General features: G+C 47.7%; 1 protein-coding gene across 1 annotated transcript in view; it reads left to right on the forward strand.

Moving 5' to 3' along the window:
* Positions 1–25000, forward strand: part of LOC134070266 (A disintegrin and metalloproteinase with thrombospondin motifs 3) — a 70915-nt gene that overhangs the window by 3053 nt on the left and 42862 nt on the right. Inside the window, exons 3-5 of the mRNA XM_062526556.1 lie at positions 8820–8976; positions 17016–17212; positions 24406–24489. Of these exons, the coding sequence (XP_062382540.1) occupies positions 8820–8976; positions 17016–17212; positions 24406–24489 (438 nt within the window). The remainder of the gene's footprint in view (positions 1–8819; positions 8977–17015; positions 17213–24405; positions 24490–25000) is intronic.

Here is a 25000-nt window from a genome sequence, read left to right on the forward strand (position 1 = left end):
TTGCTTTGCTTTTTCAAGGGTACTCAATCCCTCCATCAGTAGAAGTGATATCCGAGTCAAACACAGCATAGGGCACCACTGTTACGCACACACGTATGCACACAATGAAATCATTCATTAAATAGACATTGATTTTTCTCCTAGGTAATTACACTCAGCGCTATAAGGACAATGCTATTCTGTGTCCACCACCAGAATGATTATGGCAGAGGCCATACACACACACAAAAAAAGGAAAAAACACAAAGTGCTCCTTTCATTTTTTTTTCTTCCCCTTACGTTGGAGGACAAGAGGTATTTTGTTTCTTCTGTACACAGCTGGTGTCTTTCATGTAAGTTTTTTTGCTGGGGTGTGAGGCAGCCCCACTTAAGAAGGTCTAGTTGAACACTTCATCCTGGGCCATATGTGAGCCATTAATCCCACTAGAAATCAGGTCTATCACCTAAACGCAACAAGCCAGAGTTTGATAGCTTCTACCAAAACATCCCACAGGCATTTCAAAAGCGTTACCGGTCCGTTGCTATGTTAATGTGATGCAGCTTAGCGGAGATTTTGTGAATTAATGATGTGACAGATATTCTTCAGTGTAAGCAGACACAATGTTATGCAAGAGTAAGATATCAACACATGTGGTCAGCGTTTACCCTCTTACACATCCATGCATGACAACACACTGGTGTTTTTCATCACATTAGCTGTGACTGTGCGGCTTACTGTAAGTACCAAAAACAATGAAGGGTGGCTGTTGTGGATAGTGTGCGGACAGTCACACACAAAAGAAAGCATCCCAATAACTGCTCCAATGAGTGTGAAAAACATACAGGCATGCTTTGAAGTTTGTATTCCTGTCGTTCTAACTATTTCAATATTCATTATTCTAGTGGTCGTCGAAGTCTTTATTTCATTTTAATCACAGTGTTGATTGCCAACTTACTTTTGCTTGTGAACATGAAGTGATCAATGGCATACGTTGACAGACACTAAGAACTTTGTGTCACCGAAGTGATGAATCAATGCAAAGCCTCTCCATGCATGCATGAAGAGACCATGTTCCCACATGCTGTGGTAGCTATCGATTCTGTCACAGGCATCCAAAATGGGACGGATGTGGTTTTGCCCTGTCCTTGTTCTTAGGCCAGAGTCAGAGGATGCTAACAGATATTGACTATGTTAAACAGAAGATCGATAGAGAACAAAAAACAGTCATGCATTCCAACCAGCGTTAACTTCCTTCTCAAACAGTGGAATGAAAATAACCCAAATGAATTCCATCGCTGTTGTCAGGCTTGCGGCATTTCCCCCCGCCTCGAAAATGTGGAGTTTTTTTTCCCCTCTTCGGTTTTTGTTCTTGAATATTTATGAGTTTATTTAATTTTTTTATTTAGCTTTTATTTCGCAGAGGCCTCTTCGCAAAACCATTGATGGTGCCTTCAAAAGACACCGCCGTGACAGTCGCCTGGCTTCCCCACTCCGCCTCGAGGCTTGTGTTTGCTTCTGCACATGCGAAGATAAGGGGCGAAAAGTCGCAACCCTCGCAAACCCCATCCCCCCAGAGAGGACTCAAAAGACAGCCTTCCAAAGGCTCGTCTCGAGAGTGTGTTTATGGCTGTGCAGTTCCCCCCAGAGAGCCTGTCAGGTCACTACTGAGGCCTGGGTGATGTGGGGGGGTGTGGGGGGCTTTGGGAATAGTGAAGGTAGGGGTGTGGGGGTTGAGGGGGGGGATGTGAAAATAAGGCATCAGCTCCTCAAAAGGAAGTGAGCTTGACACACTAAAGGATAGAACACAGGCCCATGTGTTTCGCTGAACCTCGGCCAACGTAAACAGAGACACGTCAGCGCTTGCCTTCGCTGTCCTTTTTTTGCCAAATTTCTTTCGCCCTTGAACACGCATACTTGTCTCTGTCTTCTTTTTGAGCAGAAACAGTTAGATTTGTCAAAAATGTTCTTTTTGGCATTTGATCGAAAAAAAAAACCGATGTCTGCATGGATATCTCATGCATAGCTGCTTCTGTCTCCTCTGGCAGTTGGCATTATGTATTATATAAGTCAAACGCAAGGTGTATAGCAGGTGTTTCAGCGTATACTTGACTCGAAGCGTAATGAACTTTCATTAATGATCTCAAGGTACCAATGCAATCTGCAAGACACAGCCTGTGCCAATCTGAGAAACCGAATTAGCCCAAAACGTTGCCAAGGTGTAAACCAACTTCTAATGAAATTTCAATGCTGCCGGCTGTCCGTGGTCAACAAACAGTGCTTTTTTCAAAACTGTTTTATAAGGTTTATGTTCGAAGGTGTAAACAGAGTCGTAGAAAGTTACTCTTCAACAGCGCAGTCTACCGGAAAGGCCAGGAAAGGGAGGGCGGTGTACCCTGCCAAGTTATCAACAACATCAGCTCAACGTTGCTAGAAACCTTGGGCTTGAGAAATAGGCTAATTGCCCTCTGCCATCCTGTTACAAGTGTTACAAGTCATACTCACACACTCACACACACACACACACACACACACACACACACACACGCACACACACAATGGAGAGGCCCGTTCAGTGCCAGACATGTCTGTCCGTCATCGGCCACCTCAGCATACTGTAAGCGCTCCCAGCTGGTGCCATCCTCCTCGCCTGCCAGGCCTTGGCCAAGAGAGAATGGTACATGACATCACCCTCCTGGGGTAGGATGGCAGCCGGGCTGGGGGGGGGGGGGGGGGTGTAGCGGGGTGAGGGATTACGTTATTCTGGTGCCCGGCCATCAAGGCCCAGAGGGGGTAAGATCTCTCATCCCTGGCATTCTGGGCATGATGGATGGGACATGGAGGGAGAGAGAGAGAGAGAGAGAAAGTGAGTGAGAGAGAGAAAGGGAGGGAGAGAGAGAGAGAGAGAGGGAGAGATTGGGAATATCACTGTCATTCATCCTTGACACATTTGAATGTCGTGAAATTGAATGGCTGATAGAAAGAAGTGGTGTGAAAGTACTGGCAATTGAAAGACAGGGTGGGGGAGAGAGAGAGACGTAATAACTTCACAGCACTCACAACCGGTATAGATTGGCAAGATAAAAGCAAGTGGAAAGTGTGTGTGTGTGTGTGTGTGTGTGTGTGTGTGTGTGTATGACTGTGTTGATGAGGGACAAGGCACAATGAAAGGCGGATCTGTGTGCCCTGTGCGATGGCAACAGCTGTGTGTTTTAGATGTACTCCCATCATTGTTCTGGGTGTTGAGTGATGACTATGATTACTGGCAGGACCGTGTGTGTGTGTGTGTGTGTGTGTGTGTGTCTCACTCTGTGTGTGTGTGTGCAGAGAGGTATTAGCGCAGATGATGGCTGGTCGAATTTCGGCTGTGGTGGAAATATGAGTGTGTCAGGGAGTGGGCCCGGGGAAGAGAGCGAGCAAAGCGAGGGAGCGAGCTATTTGTGTTTCTGTAAAGTTAAATAGAGAAAGGACACCCAGCAACAACCTTCACTGTGCTCTCCGCGGGGAGATGAGGTAGTCCGAGCGCAAGTGGGACTGTGACCGAGCCCAGCTCTGTTTGAAAAGGAGCGTGTGCAACACACACACACACACACACACACACACACACACACACACACACACACACACGAAAAAAAAAAAAACGACGTCCAAAAATACAAAGACCGAAAGGAGGCACGTGTGAGGGCATGCCTCTCAAAATGGCAAAACTCCTGGCTGTCAAGCTCGAGCGCCAAACACTGAAAACGTAAACATGTATCGCTGAAAGAAATAGGTGCGTTACCGTACAGTAGGTATCGAGGAGGAGCGCACAATACTGGCTTCATTTCAGAGGCTGTCATCTTATATCCTTCGCACATGGAGGCTGGATTAATCTGTTGGGTGACAGATCATCACAAGTCTTCAATCTAAAAATTGTCAGCAAGGCTGCCCACACATTGAAGGAAGCGGTGAAGGGGCTGTGCTGTTTTGACGGATGGCGCAGGGCCAGGCAGTGACTGACAGGCCTCAGTGCCACCTATGCTGGTAGCCGGGGTAATTGACAAAGCGAGGCCTTTGCTCGCAGACAGAAATGATTTAATGAGTGTTTGGAAATGTTCCCTCCCTTCCTCCCTGCCTCCCTCCCACCAGGCCCACCAGGAAGGTGTTTTCTGCCACCTTTTTCACTCAGGCACATACAGTACAGTACAGTACCGCACCACCACAATCCATCCCTCACTTTAACACTCTGTCACACACAGTCTGTCTGTCTGGCTGTCTGGCTGTCTGGCTGTCTGTGTCTGTCTGTCTGTCTCTGTCCCTCTCTGATGTTGACTCTCTGTGCTCTGTTCGACGTGTCTGTCTTTCTTGCTCTCTTTTTCTCTTCACTTTTTTCCCCATTTCACTTGTTCTCCTTTCTTTCTTGCTCGCTTCCTCTCTCTCTCTTGCTGTCCCTCATTCCCTCTCTCTTACTTCCTTACCCTCCTCTCTCTCTCTCTCTCTCTCTCTCTCACACACACACACACACACACACACACACACACACACACACAGATATGCTAGATTATGCAGCAGTGATTACAGTAAGAAGGCTATCTAATACGCAGGTCTCCATTGCAACCCACCAGAGGGTCATTTACTGTGCCCTCTGTCATGGAGTAATGCCCCCCGCATTAATATGGCCTGCGTAGCGTGAAGACCTGCCTCCGAGTTATTAATTTGACGCTGCTCAGCCGTGCTGTGGTACCAGCCATGCATTCTTTCCCACAGTCTCCTCCATATCTCAGCAGGACTCCCCTTTGACTTAATCACTCATTCTTCTGATGTTTTTCCCACAAAAGTCTAATCAGTTTTCACTTCACCCCCCTCCCCCTTCCCCTTCCTTGCCCCCCCTCCTCCCTCCCTCTCTCTCTCTCTCTCTCTGTCTCTTTCTCAGGGGGCTTTCGTTTCTCTTTTCCCTCTTTTTCCTTCGTATTATGCAGGATAGCGTAGCAATCTTCATGTTTTAAGATGAGGGGGGGGCCCCGAGAGGTTTTTGTGTCAGGGCGGTTTATTACATTTCAGCGCAAACGCCAATCAACAAGGCGAGCTGTTGTCCCCCCGGCGTGTTAAAACCCTCCTATCTGGAGGTAATCCTCTGACATGTGTGTCATATTTTGCCAAGCAGCTCCACCGAGGCGAGGTGAGTGCTGACGGGAGGGGAATCGGAGGGTAATCCCCCCCTAACCCCCCCCCCCCCTCCTCCTCCTCCTTCCCCCAGCTTCAAGGGCCCCCTTCTCACAGGATCAGAGCGACCTCTGACCCCTCGGAGTAAGCCACACTGGCCGACCGGTCAGACGCTGAAGGGAATGGGAGCTGGACTCAGAGCCGGAGGACTGAGGCTCTCATGGTGACTCCAGAGTGCAGGGTGTTTGGGCGGGCGGGTGGTCCTCGACTCTAGAAGTATGTGAGATTACACGCAAGATAGCAAGATATTGGCTTTCAAGCGCTCAGATCTATTTCAGTATCACTCAGCTGCTGACTGATTATTACTTGTGCATGCGTATGTACTGTATGTCAGTGTGTTTGTGTGTGTGTGTGTGTGTGTGTGTGTGTTTGTGTTTGTTTGTACGATCCACTATAAATACTGCTCTCAGCAAGTGTCTGAAAGCAGTGTTTGGGTTTGATTTACCTCTGCAGACTTTAATTGCTGCTTTGCTTCTCAGGGGCTTCATGACGTTCAAAATAGTTCTGTGTCACTTGCTAGTGAAGAGCTGTCAAATCGCAGGAATGTTCTAGATTTTAAGCGCAATGTAGTCATTAGTTAAACGGTTATTGTAGTGTTACTTGAACTCTGTCATTCATAGATAAAAGCTTGAGTTGAGAGAGATTAAACATGTCCCCCATATTCGGTGACTCAGATTTTTTAGGTCAAGCTGAGTGTGTGGCACAGAAGAACTGCACTCTGCAGTTTCCTGCGTAAACAAACCACAGAGGTTTCATCGCCCACACACACACACACACACACACACAAAACGGTTTCAATCAAACAACATGCGCGGCTCTGGCTACAAATAATGGGTTACCGAGCAATCGTGTGCTAAATTGCAGGTTGAGCTGCCGGAATTACAGCAGCCATCCCAGCAGTGCTTGTGAACTGAGGTTTAAGGGCCGGTTATCTCCTGCTTTGTTTGCACCGGTCGGAAAACAATGGAATCAACATCAGTAGAGCTCCTATCCATCCGATAGTACTGCTTTGCTGCAAACCTGTTCCCTGGACACATTATCTGAACTGTGATAGTGTTTTTGTGTTCTCTTAGTGTTTTTTTCCCGCTTTTTGAACCTACTTTGATAGTCTAGAAAAAGTTCAGATGGTTGGATGAGAATTTGCTGAGAAAAAACAGTCAGGGTAAACAGAACTGCTAGGAAATACACACGTATCTATCTTCCCTGAAACTGTTTTGTCTCAAAGTTATCTCAACATTATTTGAAGTTCTGTGTGAGCCCATTTGTCTTCTTGATATCCTGTGGGCACTGGCAAACTCGTGGCACGACAGGGGCAGTCCACCACTGTTACAACATTTTTTTTATATTTTTTACTCCACATTTTCATGCATCCCCCCTCACCCCCCCCTCCTCCTGCATTTCCATGTATTTTATTTCTTCCGCTGTGCCTCTCAATAAACCAATGCACAGGACAGAGTGGAAAGCCATCAGGCAGGTGTGGCTAGATGCCAAGTAGACCTGCAGGGAGAGGGAGAGAGAGAGAGAGAGAGAGAGAGAGAGAGAGAGAGAGAGAGAGAGAGAGAGAGAGAGACTGTACCTGCAGCGCAGGCGAAAGTGCTCTGTTACTGTTGCGCAAGGCCGTGGAGATGATTACGGGCTGTCAGATCAAAACACATCAGCTAGAACCCTTCCTGTGTCAGGGCAGAGGAGGATGACTGACTGTGGGGAGCAAAGCGATTAAGTATGGCATGTCCGCAGAGAGAGACAGCGAGAGAGGGAGAGTTGACAGCGAGAGACGGAGAATTGCATACTGTATCTTCAGAGCGAGTGAGAGACAGAGAGAGAGAGGGAAAAAGAGTGGAAAGAGAGAAAGAGATGAGTTGCACGTTTTGAGAGAAAGAGAGAGAGAGAGACAGACAGAGAGAAGAGACGGATATGTTGTGAGAGAAACAAAGAGAGATTGAAGTTGTAAGAGGGAGAAGAGAGAGAGAGAGAAAGAGAGAGAGAGAGAGTCCAAGCCACAGGCTTGATTTCTCTGCCATCGTCTCTCCATGGTCCCCCAGCTTCTGCTGTGCTCTGCGATGCCTCCCAGATGTTTGGCTCGCGAGCCTGTGCCAACGTCTGCCCAGACTGCCCAAGTTCACCCTGTACACCACAGAAAGCTGAGCCAAGCGCTTCCTTCTCGGCATTTCCTGGTTTCATATCCGAAGCCCCACTTTTCCCCTCTCCAATTCCCCCCCCCCCCACACACACACACAATTTTCCCCACCTACCCACCCACCCTCCTCTCTCCGTGCATATACACACTCGCAAAATGTCAACCTTCGACCCCTTGGAATGCAACGCGACGTCGCCTCTCAACGTCTATTTTATCTCGAGTATGCCAAAAATGCTGGCGAGATTAACACTTTGTTTGTGTTGTTTATATTTAGCGGTCCGCTGCACTGGTGTCCCTGCTGATCCTGGTTGAACCTCCGAGGCCCCAAGTATAGCTTTTTCGTCTGGCGCTTCCGAAAATACACATCTGCTTGTTGTCGCCTGCCAAAACGTTTGCTGAGAATCTCGCTTTTCCACTTTTTTTTTTTTCACGGGCTTAAATGACAGCTTAGCCGTCTCTAAAGAATGGGTGGGGACGCGCGAGCTCCGCTGGGCCCATATTTCTCCCACACCTGACCGACCAGACGTCCGACCATGTGCACTGCGTCTGTTTTGCGGTCGAGGCGTTTGTAAAGCTGAACTGCGAGTGTAGCATCACAAGAGGTTTAGCATTCGCCCTGCAGAGAAAAACATCTTACAGCGCCCTGACAGTTCACGTCTAGTTTAGTAAAATAAACGCAAGAAATCATGTATTATATGAATTAATAATATTGAAGATACTGTGTACCTATATGTGTACTATGTGTAATCCTTCTCTTTTATAAGCCGGAGGAGTGTAGTCTTGACTCTTGATCTATGTCTTCTTACTGAAAAGAGTTTTGCAATGACATCCCAACAATCACATTTTACAAAACGTAGAGGTCACACTAAAGCGAATTGAACCGTCTCTATTTTTCTCTCTGCTTTTATTCTGCAGCATTCCTGAGCAGTCTAGTCTAGAGCAAATCACACAATGCGACAAAGCCTTGACGGACCATTTTGTGTCCTTCACTTATTGAAACCTCACAAGGAGCTGGATGCTACTGCTCACCTGTGACACACACACGCTTTGTAGTTCTCTTCATTTTGTGACACCCCTGTTCATGTTGTCTGACAGATACATTCATGTTTATTATGCAAGAGAGAGAGAGAGATGGATCATAATGGATCTATATGGTGATGTACCGCATGTTTGAACATCCTACAGACAATACTGTATGTTGTTCCCCAAACACACACACACACAACACTACACGTTTCATGTGTTACTGCCTAGCACGTGGCCCTTCAAGCCCTTCCTCGGACCCTGAGACGTCACATGCTGGGTAGTAAACCATTCAATGTTTTACGGGAACAATATCTGGTGTGCGGATCGTTTTTTTATTGACCTTTTCCTCCGTCCAGCACCTCTGTTTACCAGCACTGGATGTGCGTCATCTTATAGAAACAACCTGGTGACACAGACACGGAGAAATGTTATGACCTGTTTTTTTTTTCATTCTTTTGTGTCTTTCTTTCTTTGCAGGCAGGCCTCATTCGAACGGACAATGAGGAGTTCTTCATCGAGCCCTTGGAGAAGGGCCAGCAAGAGGTGGAGGTCAAGGGCCGCGTCCACGTGGTCTACCGACGCTCCGCCATCAAGAAAGAGCCCAGTCCACCCAAAGAACACCTGCACAACGAAGGTATGCGTGCGGGCCGGGGAGAAGATGAGCATCGCGATGACGGCTGATAATGGGACTCGTGCTTTCTTTATTCAGGCTTTACTTTAATGTAGATTCTCTCTCTCTTTCTCCCTCGCTCTATTTCTATCTCTCTCGCTCTCACTCTCTCTGTCTTATTCTGCTGTTCTCCTGAATAGTACAAAGTCACTCAAAGCCTTGATGAAACATTTTCTATACGCTTCTCTTTATTCAAATCTTAAGAGGATCTTAAGGTTTAAATAAGCTCTATCAGATCTGATTCAGCTTAAGTGTCAAACCCTTTATCACACTTACTTTTCATGCATAGATACATGAACATTGTGTAATGCAGAACCGCATTGTTGCCGCTCAATGGCCTTTGATGACGCACCCAATCGCGCCCACGGTCCAGGCAACCAGGCAGTGTCTGCCATTAACATCGGCCTGGTTTTCCATCTAAAGCATGAGAATTAGCTTGATGCGTCTACATGACAATGAGCCCTGATGGCTCTCCTTGACGACCAGTCTTTGTGGCCGTGTCCAGAATGTGTCACGATTGACCCTCTCGCACACAGCACGTGGACTTCAGCACTGCATGCCCTCGTCTTCACCACACCAACAGCTGTGCACACCACAAATGCGTAGTCGTTCTTATTATACTTTCTGGTTTGTTTGGAGTCCGTCCATGCCCAGTTGGTACGCTTGTAGCTTAGTGACCGCATCGGCACAAACAATGGGAGGAAACAGGCGTTCACACAGAGCCAGGCATACACCCTCAAGCCCAATTCAGACCAAAGATTCCCGACGCGACTAGACGGAGTGGCAGTGGTGTGCATTAGAAGTTGCACGTAGTTGCAAGCCGTCGCAAGCCGTCGCAGAGCATTAAACATGTTGAGTCGCAGTCGCAAGGTTTTGGAACGTTGCGGCTCGTCTTGTCTCGTCGGGAATCTTTAGTCTGAACCCTACTTCAGATGTGATGGGATCTGGGAAAACCCATCACATGGTGACATTTCACCAACTTCAGGTTCTGATACCATCCTAGCCACATCCTGGATAGATGGTATATAGGATGTTGCTAGGATGGTTATCAAAACTTGGTGTTGGTGACATTTCACTAAAGGGGGTTGAAACGGAGCAGTAATCAAGGATTTTTGATTTCCCCATGCGATGGGTTTTCCCAGAACTACTCAGAATCCTTGGTGGACACCAGCCAAGCTATAACATCAGTCTATGTGAAACTGGTGCTGTGGTACATGTCAGTTATACGTTAATGGGAGATGGAGAGACATGGGTGCCGGATCTGTTGGTGCTGGTGTTTGGCCCCCCGATGGCTACGGGAAAGGTAGGTGAGAGGTGGAGAAAGGTGGAGCAAAAAATAGCAGTGGAGATCTGCACTGTTGGTTCTGGGGCTGGGGCTGTGAGGTGGTTGGAGTGGGGGTGGGTCGGAGGTGGGGTTGGTGGAGTGGGGGTGAGGTGGAGTGGGGGTGAGGTGGAGTGGGGGTGGCGGCGGCCGGCTTTCACGTCCAGACCGGAGGGCCAGACGGACTGCCACGCTGTTCCCAGCAGCAGCTGGTAAAATGAGGAATGTGGACGCCTATGGAAGGCCAGGGGTGAAGCACACACACACACACACACACACACACTCACACACTCTCTCTCTCTCTCACACACACACACACACACACACACACACACACTCTCTCTCTCACACACACACACACACACACACACACACACACACACTCTCTCTCTCTCTCTCACACACGCACACACACACACACACACACACACACACGCGCATATACACACACATATACAGTACACTCTCTCTCTCTCTCTCTCTCACACACACACACACACACACACACACATGCCCTTCCGAGGTAAAATGGCGCCAGTTGTTATATGAATTTTGCAAGTCGTCCTCCCCACACAATCGAGGTGCGTAGCATCTGGGGGAGTACTCACAGAGCCTTTGGGCAAAGGCGCCACACTATACACTCCAGTAGCCCACGACAGTAAAACCCCAATTCTGAGATTTGTGAGCCAACTGGGAATCACGTTCACCTTTGGGGAGGTGATTAGTTTGATTTTTTTTAAGCTTGTTTTGCGCAAATGTTACAAAAACATGCTCCACATGACAAATCATGGCCATGTGTTTGAAAGGAGTGTTTTTTTTTTTTTTTGGCAACAACAACAAAAATCGGTGATGCTGATGACACACAGTTCCCGTTCGGCATTCCTGCCATTCTTGCCCGCAGAGCGGAGTCTTTTTTTTATTGTCCGGCGTTTTAGCGTGGACGACCGACTCACCGATGACTGGATTTGATTTAGTCACACAGCTAGAATCCTGCTTCCCTTTTCTAAATATTTTTTTTTGTGTTGCCCTGTCCCAAAACTCTCTCTCCCTGCCGCGCTCACTGGAGTGGGAAATGTTATTTCAGTCGATTGTTCCCAAGCCCCCACGTCCCACTCTCAGGGAGCCAGCGAGCATGAACTCCAGTGGGGGTAAGCTGGGGCGGACAACCACCATGACTGGGCCCTCCAGCGGATGAGCAGTTAATCCCTTATCACACCACATTCACACACACACATGCACACACACACACACACACACACACACACATGCACACACACACACACACACACACACACACACACACACACACACACACACACACACACACACACACACACACACACACACACACTGATACAGACACGCACATGCACAAGCGCACACACACACACACACACACACACGTGTGTACACTTGGACATACAGTAGATGCACAGACATGGGCACAGACAGGACATCGGGTATATACATGTACACTTGCACACATACTGTAGACATAGACAGACACCACAAACACACAAAACACGTACATACTGTACACACACACACACACACACACACACACACACACACACAGTCTAATCTACTTCATCCAGGCTGTTGTGATTATCCCCTACTGCTACTGCCTACCATACACCTTCAAAGGTCGGAGAGTGCAGAGAGCCATTAAATGCCTTCGTGTAGTGCTGCACATCACAGAGCCATTCAAGAGCAGCGTGCATTTTTCTCGTAGAGTCACCCCATTTCACATGCTGGGCGACGATGCGAGAAATAGTCTGAAATGGTGACCGAGGTTTCTTTCGTATGTGAACACAATCAGCGAGGAATTAAATGGCGCTGACATTCAAGGGTGTTTAGCAAAGGCTTTCTGCTTCTTTGCACCTGTACTTCCACTTCAGTTGAACCTGAAAATGAATTTTCCTAGCTCTTTTTTGTGTCACTTGCCTTAGGATGGGAAACGCTTCCTTGTTGTAGAACAAGTGTCTGAAGCATCACAGTTTAAGCCTACAGTACCTTACACTGACAGACTTTGACAAAACTTGGGAAAGAACCTTGAAAGGTTGTAGTCTTTTTTTTTTTTTTAAGTATATTTTTTGGCTTTTTGCCTTTATTAGTACAGGACAGTGAAGTGGTAGACAGGAAACAAGTGGGAGAGAGAGATGGGGTGGGATCGGGACATGACCGCAGGCCGGATTCGAACCTGGGTCCCCGTGGGCACTCGAACCCGTAAATGGTACGAGCGCTGTAGCCTGCTGCGCCACAGCGCCCCCCGAAAGGTTGTAGTCTTTTAACTAATGCCCCTCATTCAAGCTTTACTCAAAAGACTACAATCTTTCAAGAATCTTTCCCAAATCTTGTCAAAGTCTGTCAGTGTAAGGTAGGCTTTAGTGGTCAACCTTCCCTCAGAGGTCAACCTTATTTTAGGACATCTCCACATAGCAGCTTTATTGAAATGTTGAGGATAGAATATAATCGTCATTTAAACATCATTACTTAAACAAATCTCTGATGGCCAGCTTGCCAATACTGGCCCTCCATCGGCAATCTCATATCCGTTCAACTTCAGGGAATTTCACAGGCCTTTTGTCAAGAGTGGATTGCGACACAGTGGGAACGATTCATTCAGAGCCGGTACAGTGGAATTCAAACCTCTGACCCCAGGAGTTGGCGTAGCCTAGCGCCTTTGCGCTAGCCTCTGGAGGAGCACGCTTCCTTTCGAGGGGCCTCCTGCTCCTACTCTCCTCTCCTCTCTTGTTTGCCTCGGCTGGAGAACCTCTCCCTCCCGCACCTCCCGCACCTCCCCACCTCCATCCTTCCTCCTCTCCCACTCCAGCGTTTATTTTTGTGGCGCTCTAAAATAGGCTGAAACAGGAAGTCCATGAAGTTGGCGTAATTGAGAGGAAAAGAAAGACACCGCCGCCACGCTCTGCGCCTGGGTTTTCCACTGCCCACTGCTGCCCATGCCGCTGCCTAGTGGGGGGGGGGGGGGGGGGGGGAGGCCGACGTGCCACCTGTTGAAACACAGGGCAGCTTGGGTATTTCTGTGGGTATAATGACCACACAGATTCTGATGCCAGTGTCTCTCAGCATGTCTCAGGTCTCCAAAATGTCAGTATGACCAAAGATCCAGTATGATGAAACTGTCCCGTTCAAGCCTGTGTGAGTTATAGTTGTGGAGTCCAGACTAGAGAGCATATCTGTCTGCATCTCGGGTAGAATCTTTTGTAATTTGGTTTTTCCTTGTATGCCAACTGAGGGACCTCATGCCTCATACTGTGGCAGAAAAAGATGGGTTTGACATTATGGGACAGCATATTTTTGGAAATAAGCCTAAGGGCTTCATCTTCAGAAAGTGCCACTCACAGACTATAGAGGAGAACAGGGAGAATGAAGAGTTTAGAGGTTTGGGGTGAATCTTCTTGTCAGTACTTCAACTCCTGACCTGGAGACTTTTTGAATTGAACAAGGCTCAAGGATTCATACCAGTGCCGGTATTGGATCACATTGTGCAGCCAAACACTCATGCAGCTACCATGTGAATTTGTGACATAGACTTTATTCAGGAGGACGGTATGAGTGTTCCATTAATCCGCAATGTGATATGCGTAGTCAGTGGGTAGAAAGATATTGTTGCATTTTGATGAAAAATGTTCTAGTCCAAGTGCTTTAGAACCAAAAAGATCTCTGAGGAAAAGGGTGGGGGAAGTTCGCACACTGGAAAAGGTGGCTGAATATTATATGCGTAGTCAAAACGATTTGAAAGACTTTCATGGCTAATTCAGGGAATCATCTCATCGGACTAGACGGTATGAGTGTGAATACTGTAGCGTGTTCAGGACCCAAACCCTGCCAGAGACAAGGGAATGCTAAACCATTGTGATGTTCAGCAAGTGTGTGAAGCACCATGCTCAGAGGAGTGCCTTCTCCATGAGCACATGGCTAACAAATACACTGAGGTACCTTTCTTTCTCAAGGACACAATATGACCTTCATTCCACCTGAGTTCATAGTCAAAGTATACATAAGACAGCCAGCAAGGCTATAACATCTATTATATACATTAGAATGTACATGTCCAGGAAAATCCTCCTAATAGCCTCACCTTGGAGAACCCTCTCCTCATAGTCACAGCTTGAGCAATTCTTAGATTGAAACGTCGTCTGATAAACTCATTCGATAAAGTCATCCGATACAGCCGCCCTCCCCACAGACATATTTAACTGAGCTCCAAGTGAATTGTCCTCCTAAATCATCTCTCACACGATGTCACTCGTTTCCTCGTCTCCTTGTAGAAATGATAGCTTATAGAGTTTCATGAGGCAAAGAGGAGAGGTAGTAATTAGTAGGAATGTACGTAGAAACAAGGGGTTCTCAGCAACTCAACTCTCTATTGCTCCTATGCTGTCACCTTGGTTCGCTATATGGTTTTGTCTTGGATTCTTAGCAATTACAATGGAATGTGATAAATCTCAGCCCTGTGGCAAACATTCCCCTTTATTGCTTATCTTATACTGCTGTTGATTGTTCCACTGACATTTTTTGATGCCGTCTACCTACGCAGGTGTCTGTAAACATCACCTGTCTGAGAGCTGATAGTGGCTGTCAGAGCTTCAACAGGTAAATGTCAGACAGCCTCAGGTATGTTGATGTTTCTTGGAAACTATAATTAGGATTAGATGTCTTAGTCTCTTATCTGTTATTATTTTTGGCCTTTATCTTTTTGTTTGAGAAGATACATTTACTTTGTGATTGCGCATCGTTTGTCATTCCGATGCCATTATTCTGCCATCAGTGGTAAACATTCATAATACACTTTTAACGCAGCGGCATTATTGCGTTTTTGAGGTGTACTTTTCATGGCAACTAATCAGGGTATCATCTTTAAATGAATGTTCATGATATACGGTCCCATGAGGAACAGGTAACCACATCATTTGCACGTCCAGCTCCAGTTTTGTGCTGTGTGATCTGGGTTAGCATGCTAGCAAATGATTAATGGCGGCTGTGCTGTTATTGGTGGTCGTTAGGTATTTGCATTTTGCATGCCCTACAGGTACTTATTTCCTACCTGCCGGCTGTCGCTATATGCAAATTCCCTTTTGATTTATTCACACACACACACACACACACACACACACACACATATGGGGGGGCGACGACTACAGGATACTGTATGGGAAGATACAACCTGTTGGATGCTGTGATTTTTACCACACCAAACACATCTGAACTTTTATCCAATGTGATTCACAAAACATTTACTGTCGGGTATGTTTTGGAAGCTAGCATGAAGTTGGACATAGAGTTCTGTCAGGTGTTGTTATCTGTATAGAGTGTTGATTTTAGGTCGTAGAGGGATGGTAAGCACTATTTCAGTAGTTTAATGTGTGCACACATTGATTCAGTCATTTGGCACACGGCCTTCCCAGTTATGCCTTATAGCAGCTTGTCCCAAAGCATTCAGATTTATATTGCAGTAGAAAATTGTTTCCACAGACATCTCTTGTTTCGCGTGCTATTGGCATTTTAGCACATGCTTTGCTGTGTAGTATTTGGGCAGTTGCCCTTACTTGTTTAGATGGTTGTTTTGTTGCCCAAATAATTCGCACAGCTTGCCTAGCTTGGCTGATGGCCATTGCTTACTGCAGACAAGGAGTTGTGTGCGTTGAACAAAACTATTATGTCCATGCCACTATGAACATGACGAGTGGAAAATTACACAGAGGAACATGCACACAAGTATCCCCCAGATGTCAGAGTGAATTAGGGTAAGCTAGTTTTCCAAAAGACAACTGTCTCTCCCATCAAGGCTCCCTTTTTAGTTAGACAATAACAGAATGGCTGGCTGTCTGGGCTACAGATCAATAAGTATGAATTGTTAATCACATAAATTCGACACAATAAAGTTACTTAACAACACATCTGTCTTCTCACAGATCCTTGTTTGATTAAAGAGCTTTTTGATTGACAGCCAATTAACACCCTCAGTTTGCAGAGCGATTGCAAACTTTGCAACTTTGTTAATTTCGCAGTGGAGATTAGTGACTAACGCATATACAGTATATATATAAATATTCCGAGTATGTTAAGAGAATAACTGAGAATAACAACAACATGTTTGGTTCACAGCCTGCCACTCACAGCCTGTCCTATTGCCACCTGTTCTGTCTGTCTGTGCTGGTCATAGTCGCCCAGCTGGCTGAGCACTGTGCAGACGATCCCAGAGAAACTCATTGTTTCTATTCTCAGTGATCTCTCATAATAACCACAAAAACTACACATTATCTGTGCTGTTGCTCACTTTGGATATGCCTGCAAATATGTATAAATGTAATCATCACTGATGCCCTCCTTTTATGGGCAATATTGGTCTTAAAAGGCACTACTCGAGGAAGTGACAAGTGGCAAGTGGACCCTATTCACTACCACTACGTTTGCATTCAGACATCAAGGTCAGTCTCAGACCTCTGGCTTCATTTTATTCTATGTGAGTGGTACTACTAGTGGGAAATATCATAGTGGCACTGTACTTTTATTCTACTTTGATTATACCTGGATTGTGTACCTTGAATGTTGTAAGTTACTTGGATAAAAGCATCAGATGAATGAATGTGAAGGTGAATGTAAAGTTTAACGTACGTGTCACCTAACCCTGAATCGCTGTGTTCCTCTTTTTGTCCAGTGGCCGATTTTGGCATCGCGGATCTGCCCAACGCCCTGGACGCGGTGGAGCAGAAGCTGACCGAGTCGGAGCGCAAGCGGCGGGCCGCCAAGAAAGAGGACTACAACATCGAGGTCCTGCTGGCCGTGGACGACTCGGTGGTGCGCTTCCACGGCAAGGAGCACGTCCAGAACTACGTCCTGACCCTCATGAACATCGTGAGTCCGTCCGTCCGTCTGTCTGTCTTCTCGCAGAAAGAAAAAAAAGAGAGAAACGTCCCCTTTTCTTTCGTTCATTAAAACTCCTTTCAGGCCTTTGGGGACTTGGCCCTCAAATGGCTCCCTACTTCAATCAATCAGTCCTGGGATTGCAGTGAGAGAAGTGATTAGATGGGGTTTTTTGAAGTGCCACACTGCAGCTGGAGATAGGAAAGAAGTATGACCGTGTTCATTATCATCTTTCATCGCCTTTTTTTCTCTCTTACTTTCATGCAATTTGAAGTGCGTCGATGTCATTTGTTTCGTTTGAGATTCAACCCAATTAGCCGTGCTACAACAAAGCTCTCCATAGCATGCTATCACATCTCCATGATCTGACCTCTTTGTTTCCCCCTGTGATTTCACGGGTCAGACAGGGAGAGAAATCCCAAATGGATACCACTGCTGTGGCTTGGAGCTTGATGAATTAGCCTCGATGGGGTGGTGGGAAGAAAAAAAGCAGAAGGAAAGAGAGAGCAAGAGAGAGAGAGAGAGAGAGAGAGCAAGAGAGAGAGAGAGAGAGAGAGAGAGCGAGGTAAAAAAGAGAAAAACTTCAGCTCATTCATTATGGGTTCCACCAGCTCCTGCCACCTTAAGCTGATTAGAGCTGGGAAATCCCCGCGAGTCAGATTTTCACAGGGTGCTGGTTTCACTCTGTAACAGTCACCATTTGGCCCCCGCCGCGGTGGTCCGATTAGCTGCAGTCGGCCAATTACGGACTTGACTGGGAGTCGAGAGGCTTGGGGGGTGGAGGTGGTGGTGGTGGTGGCTGGGGGGGGGGGGGGGGGGGGGGGGCGGTTAGGAGTACGGAGCGGCACTGCACAGCTGAGTGGCGCTTGGGGAAAAGGTGTGTGTGTGTGTGTGTGTGCATTTGTGTGAGTGTGTGTGCATGTGTATGTGTATGTGTGCTGTGGGTCTGTGTGTGTGTGTGCGTGTGTGTGTACTGTATGCTTGCGCGTGTGTGTGTGTGTGTGTGTGTGTGTGTGTATGCTTGCGTGTGTGTGTGTGCGTGTGTGTGTGTGTGTTTGTGTGTGTGTGTGTGTGTGGAGGGGAAGTGGGGTGTGTGTGTGTGTGTGTGTGTTTCCTTGTGTGTGTGTGTGTGTGTGTGTGTGTGTGTGTGCGTGTGTGTGTGTGGAGGGGGAGTGGGGGGGGCAGTGGCCCAGCCCGCGGCAGTCACCACAGCGGGGCATCGGAGTTTATGTGCAAATCCTCCAGCTTGGAGCTTGATTCAGGAAGAAGGTTGAAATGAGCAATGATTCGCTTTGCTTGCTCGTTTGATGAGAGCGTTTTAGATGTGAACACATAGCGCCCACATGCAGCTCTGGGTTTTGGAGGGCTGATGTTGGTGTAGCCGTTGTTTCTGTCAACTGTCAAACTGTCAAAAGGTCATAAAAAGGCGAGACATGTTTTTATACCCTTCAGACAATGCAATTTGTTCAATTTGCTAGACATACCATTTCTAAAGGCAAGGACCAGTAGTCACTGACAGTATCCCCAGGCTACAGTGACAGTGTGTGGAGGGAGACTTCATGCCCAACGCAACCCCTCCCTCCCTCCCTCCCTTCCTCCCTCTTTCCCTCTCTCCCTCCTTCCCTCCCTCCCTTCCCTCCCTCTTTCCCTCTCTCTCTCTCTGATCCCCTGCTCCCTCAGTCTCTTAGCCTTCCAACCCCAAGCCCTTCCCCACGGTCCCCGGAGTGCAGTGCCCATCAGCTGGAGAAACCCTCTCCGAGGGAGCGATTACTGGACAAAGTCAGGAGTTGCCACAGAATTGCTTGCACAGAAAGCGGCCTTTTGGTCTTTTATTCTCCTGTATTTTCCCACTCTCCCTCTGTGTGTGTGTGTGTGTGTGTGTGTGTGTGTGTGTGTGTGTGTGTGTGCGTGCGTGCGTGCGTGCGTGCGTGCGTGCGTGCGTGACACGATTGAGGAATTGTCAAAGAAATGTCATGGAAAGGATAATGACCAATAACGAAAAGGAGAGGACCTTGTAATCATAGAGCTCTTGGAAGTCAAGGGTCATTCAAGATGTCAGTGTTCTTGGTCTTTGTCAATCACAATGTTTCATGGAACAGATACGGATTTAGTTTTTGTTTACCTTTGTGCCAAGAAACACATGCCTTTAGACTGGGTAAACCCTGTCTGATATGCCGGCGATTTTTTGATCTTCTGGGACCAATTACAAACGAGCTTATCCAAAAGGCGCAGTCGGATCGTTGGTCTCATTTCAACTATGCCCATTGATCATGCCTCTTGTGCAGTAGAAATAAAGCGCAGACTCCCCAGACTAATGTTCAATCTTAAAAGATTGATTGAATAACTTATGTAAGTTGTAAGTAAGTTTGTCAGTGTAGGAACAGCGTTGTTTTATGATCTTTGAAATGGTCTGTGGAAAGGCTCGGGGCTATTTTTAATGTTGTCCTCAATTTTTGAACAGGCCCTCTGTTACGGATCCAACACAAACCCAGTTATATAGGTCAACATTAAACTTTGGGCCAGGAATTTCGATGCTTAACACAGGTCCAGGGGAATTTGAGGTCACTGGAGTATTCACTATTAATTAAGCTGTAAGGGACTAGTCAGACGCTATAATTGCTCATGTTTAGCCACATTCACCACCTCATGTGGAAGCGGACCTCCCAATGGTGCCTTTGGGACTTTGGGGGCCGACTGTCGGAATCACTCCTAGAACGATTTCACATTCGAAGTGAATGTCGCTACCATAGGGACCTGTTTTCCTATTTTTTGAATCAACAAACCATTTAACGGTCTCTGTGAGGTCATCTGAACACCTGCTGGTTGAGTCTCTGGCAGCTTCCATTCACGCTCCCGTTACGACGACATCCAGCCGTTTACACGATTGGACATTTTCTTTCCCATCACCACCTTTTCAATGCTTCTCTTTATCATCCTTCTGTGCATCAAACGGCACAAATCACACGGTACAAAACTAAATTGTCGGGTCAGTTTGCGTCGCGCTCTGTGCGTTCACAGGCAAACGAGAGGCACTATTTACGCATTTAGCATCCGGTGGGCTCTTCTCAACCTTCTCTCCTCGGTCCTACTCGTCCCCACTGATCTATAAAGAACACTGGATAGACTCTCCCATTGTTGCCGCCCCATCATTCTTTATGTAGATCAGTGGGAACGAGCCGGAGGACTGAGGATGGAGGATCGAGGAGAGAGGAGGGTTGAGAAGAGCCCATAGCATTCCCAGTTCTCCTGCTTGGGACTCGGCTACTGTGAGACTCTCGCTATGTCTCGCCTGCCCTTCTCTCAACAGGGCCATTCAAAACAATGACATCATTAGTGTACTGTAACTTAATAGGGCTCTCTCTCCACACACACCACCCCCTACACATACACACACATACACACACCAGCACTAATACATGTCAACAGTCCTCATTCCCAACACCCCCCGTTGGCCGTCCCTGCTTTCCCAGTTCCCCAGAGTGGATTTGATCATCAGCACATACCGCTCTCATGACAAAAACGGCCTTTTAGGCCAAGCGCACACACACACACATCCATACACACACACACACACACACGCATACACACGCACACACATGCACACACATGCACACACACACACACACACACACACACACAAATGCAAGCACAGAGACACATGCAAACGCACACAAGCACACACAAACAAGCACAAACACAGAGACACATGCAGACACACACGGACACAGAGACACACACACACAAGCACACACCCTTACATCACCTGCTCAGCCAGTCATTGCAGTCATCAGGTCTCTCGGGAGCCGAGAGCCAATTTTCCCCGGGTCTTCGGACCGCTCCTCTTCTCTCCGCTCCGAGACGAGACGACCCGCCGTCAGCAATGCTCGGCCGCGCGCCAACAGATTTAGTCAGACAGACGGCCCTCGGCCACTGACGCACAGGAACTGGAGACGGACGGCGCGTTAGGTCAGTCCCGAAACGCTCTCCCGCTCTTTGGACTCCAGGGAAAGAGTCTGTGTCTTTTTTTTTTGAGAATCGTCAAACGTACAGACCCTTTAACGAGCACAATGAGAGAGGTTGTAGAAGTTCGCCTTGGCCAATTACGAGAACACAGACCCTGTGCATTTTTACGTAAACGTCCCAGCGGGGGGGTTTCGACATTAAATTTCAGCCAGATTGCATCAGGACACCGTAATGAGAGGGCCTGCCGGCACACAGGAGGTTTGTAGGGATGTAAATCCCTGGTGGATACTAGTGGGCTTCATCATTGTAAATCAGAGTGCCTGGAATTGCAGGAGCCACCTGCAGTGAAGATGCTCTTCAGCGGAGCACAGACTGATGGCGTCCATTAAGCAGGGGGTCAAGAGCCAGACTGGGTTGGGTCGAGTGCTGTAACCTCTTCTGCTTTCGTCTCTTTTATTTTTATTTATTTCTCCTCTCTCACTCTCTCCACACTGTAGCCTGTGGACAGACTCCAAAGAAAATGAGTGAGAGAGAGAGAGAAGGAGAGAGAGAGAGAGAGAGAGCGATACAAAGTGGGAGATTCTCTCTGAGTCGCAACTGAGATCATTCAACGCTCTTGTCTCATCACAGGTAGACAGATTCCACAGCAAAAGGAGTGAAAGAGAGTGAAAGATACTCTCCCTCTCTCCAGTCTCCAATCACAGGCAGACAGAGACCGTTGAAAAAGAAACGTCTAAGGAGAGAGAGGGAGAGAGGAGAAGAGAGGGGAAAAAGAGAGAGGAGAGGTGAGAGGGAAGAAAGAAAGAGAGAGGGAGAGAGGAGAAGAGAGAGGAAAAAGAGAGAGGAGAGGAGAGATGGAAGAAAGAGAGGGTGAGGAGAGGAGAAGAGAGGAGAGGAGAGAGGGAAGAAAGGAAGAAGGGGAGAGAGTGTGCGTTGCGTTGGTCGTAGCTCTAAGATTCGGTGTGTGGTGTCCGCTTGCTGTGCCTGAGAGAGACCACCACCAACTGGGCCTGCTGGCACGTGTGTGTGTCTTTGTTCTCTCTCAGGGCCGGGGGAGCGAACAGTATGGATTTGTGGAGAACAAAGACAGGGTCTGTGTGACTGGCCCTCATTTTCCTACCAAGTTAAAAAAAAAAAAAGAAAACACACACACACACACGCACACACACACACAAAAACATCACAGACACATCAGGAGTTAGAGCTGTGTCAAGACTAAAGCTGTAGAGCTGTGCTGACATGTAGAGGAGGAAGTGTGTGTGTGTGTGTGTGTGTGTGTGTGTCTGCATGCATACATTTGTGTGCTTCTTGGGGAATGTGTCTGTGTGTGAATGCGCATATGTTTATCCTATCTGTGTATACTGTATGTGTGTGTGTGTGTGTGTGTGTGTGTGTTTCAAGGGGAATGCATCTGTATGTGTATCTGCACAATGTGTAAACTGTAGGTGTGTGTGCAAATGTTTGTGTGTGTGTCTACTGTACATGTATGTATGTTTACATGTGCGCATGTGTGTGGGAGGTGATGAGGGCTGGGTGCATAAAGATAAAACAAGTCCGCATGGAAATGCAACCCCCCCTACCCCCCCCCCCCCCCCCCCCCCACACACACACACACACACACACACATCTCCATCTCCGCATTTGATTGGAATTCCAGACTCTCTCTTGCTCATGACGGCGGCCGCTGCAGCTGGGAGGCCATGTGGCGGCGGGAGGCGTTTTTCTCTCCCGGCCGGTCGCCGTTTTGTAGGTCAGACTCTCACTGAGTCATTGCATAATAAGAGGCAGCACGGGGCAGCAGCTGCCCGCCGCCTTAACAAGATACCGCATATGATCGCCTGTTGAATCACAAATCGCAGGGGAGGGGGTATTTTCTGTAGGTACCAGTGTACATGTGTGAGTTTGTTTGTGTGTGTGTGTGTGTGTGTGTGTGTGTGTGTGTGTGTGTGTGTATGTGTGTCTGTGTGTGTGTGTTTGTGTGTGTTTGTTTGTGTGTGGTCGGGGTTGCCTGTAGCCACCAGCATGTGTATGTGTGTGCGTGTGTGTGTGCGTTTCTGTGGGTTGTGGTGGGGGGGGACATCAAAAGTCTACTGAGAGGCACATGAAAGAGGTGAATGAGTGCACTGGATTGTTAAGATAGACGTAGGGAGAGAGGAAGAGAATGAGGGAGAGAGGGAGAGGGATAGATGGCGGATCTCAATGACGGTTTAAGCGTTTGTGAGGGAGACTTGTGTTTGAGTTTGTGTTTAAGTTGTTTGTGAGGCAGATTTGAACATGTTGTTGTGTGCTTATTTTTGCGTTGTTAGCTATTCCTGTTTGCTTGTGTTTAGGTAAAGCACATCGAATGACCTCTGTGTATGAAATGCGCTGTATAAATAAAGTTGACTTGACTTGAAACGGAGCGAGGTAGAGAGAAGCTCGTCAGTAAGTGGTGTTTCTGTAAACTCGGTCTCCGCTGAAAACAGCCATTCCCCTCGCGGGCGGATTGTTTTGGAGTTGAGGCCCTCGCGGGTAGCCATGATGAGGGGTGAGGAATTCAAACCTGGACGCCCGTCCTACCATCTCTGAAGAATGCGTCCTTGAGTCCAATTCTGTACTGCTCTTTTTCACCCTCCCTTCCTCCCTCTATCCCTCCCTCCCTCCCTCTATCTCTCCCTCCCTCCATCTCTCCCTCCCACTCTCGCTTCACTGTAGTCGTGTGTTGCGTGGTCTACACCTTTTCTTTGGATGCCTCTCTCTCTGTTTACCTCAGACCTGTGAACTTTATCTGCCCTTCTTATAAAAATGGGGCCCTTTTATAATGGGCCGTGTCATCTAATCAGTGGGATTTCACGGTAAGTGATCATAAACGCTGATCACTTTTGTCCCCCTTACCTAGCTAATGGATGTTTGCTCTTCTTTTGTGGGGGGAGTGTGGGGGGGGGGGATGATTTGATTGACAGATCTAATGGGGCGAGGTGTGTGTGTGTGTGTGTACAGCATGGAAGAGGCCATTTAGAGGCTAGGCACTCAGCCATGAGAGAGAGCTAATGTCTTTGGGAGCAGTGTGCTTCATTTCTGTCAATGATGGCTCTTCTCTCTTTTTTCTCTCTCCCTCGCTCTCTCTGTCTGTGTATGTCTCTCTCTCTTCCCTCTTTCTCTCTCTCATCCCTCGTTCTCTCTCTCTCTCTCTCCTTCTCCCTCTGTGTCTTTCTTCCTCCCTTATTGCTTCATTCCCCCAGGTAGATGAAATCTACCATGACGAATCCCTGGGAACCAACATCAACGTGGTCCTCGTGCGCATCATCATGGTCGGCTACAGACAGGTAAGACCTCACCTGGACAACCACCCCTACGAACTCTGCACACCAAAACATGTTCTCCACCCCCCCCCCCCTCCCCACCCGCACCACCCACAACCCTCTCAAAGTACCCATCTATCTACTGAAATCAGACAGGAATCTGGGTTATGTTCCAACACAAACAGTTTCCCCACTTTAGTGCTCTTCTAGCATGGCGATATCTGGGCTCCATCTTAGATTGACCGATAGAAGACGACGTCTATCATCTAATGGACAGATTAGATGATGGCCAGTGCCTCTTCACTGAAGTAAACCGGAGGAAATATAGTGCACCCTCTTCAGCAGTTCTCTCTGTGTGGCGTGTCCTCTGTGGACAGTGGTTGAGCGATTTGGGCGTCAAGGATTAAGCGCCTGGTTGGATGTGGAGAGACAGCCGGAGTGGGGTAGACCTTTAAACGCCCCCCAAACGCTTCTGGGTGTCTGTTGCTAGCGGTCAACATCGATATCCAGAGTCTCGAATGTTTGATCGAATCTC

The sequence above is a fragment of the Sardina pilchardus genome, chromosome 22 (genome assembly GCF_963854185.1).
Source record: "Sardina pilchardus chromosome 22, fSarPil1.1, whole genome shotgun sequence".
Taxonomy (NCBI): Eukaryota; Metazoa; Chordata; class Actinopteri; order Clupeiformes; family Clupeidae; genus Sardina; species Sardina pilchardus.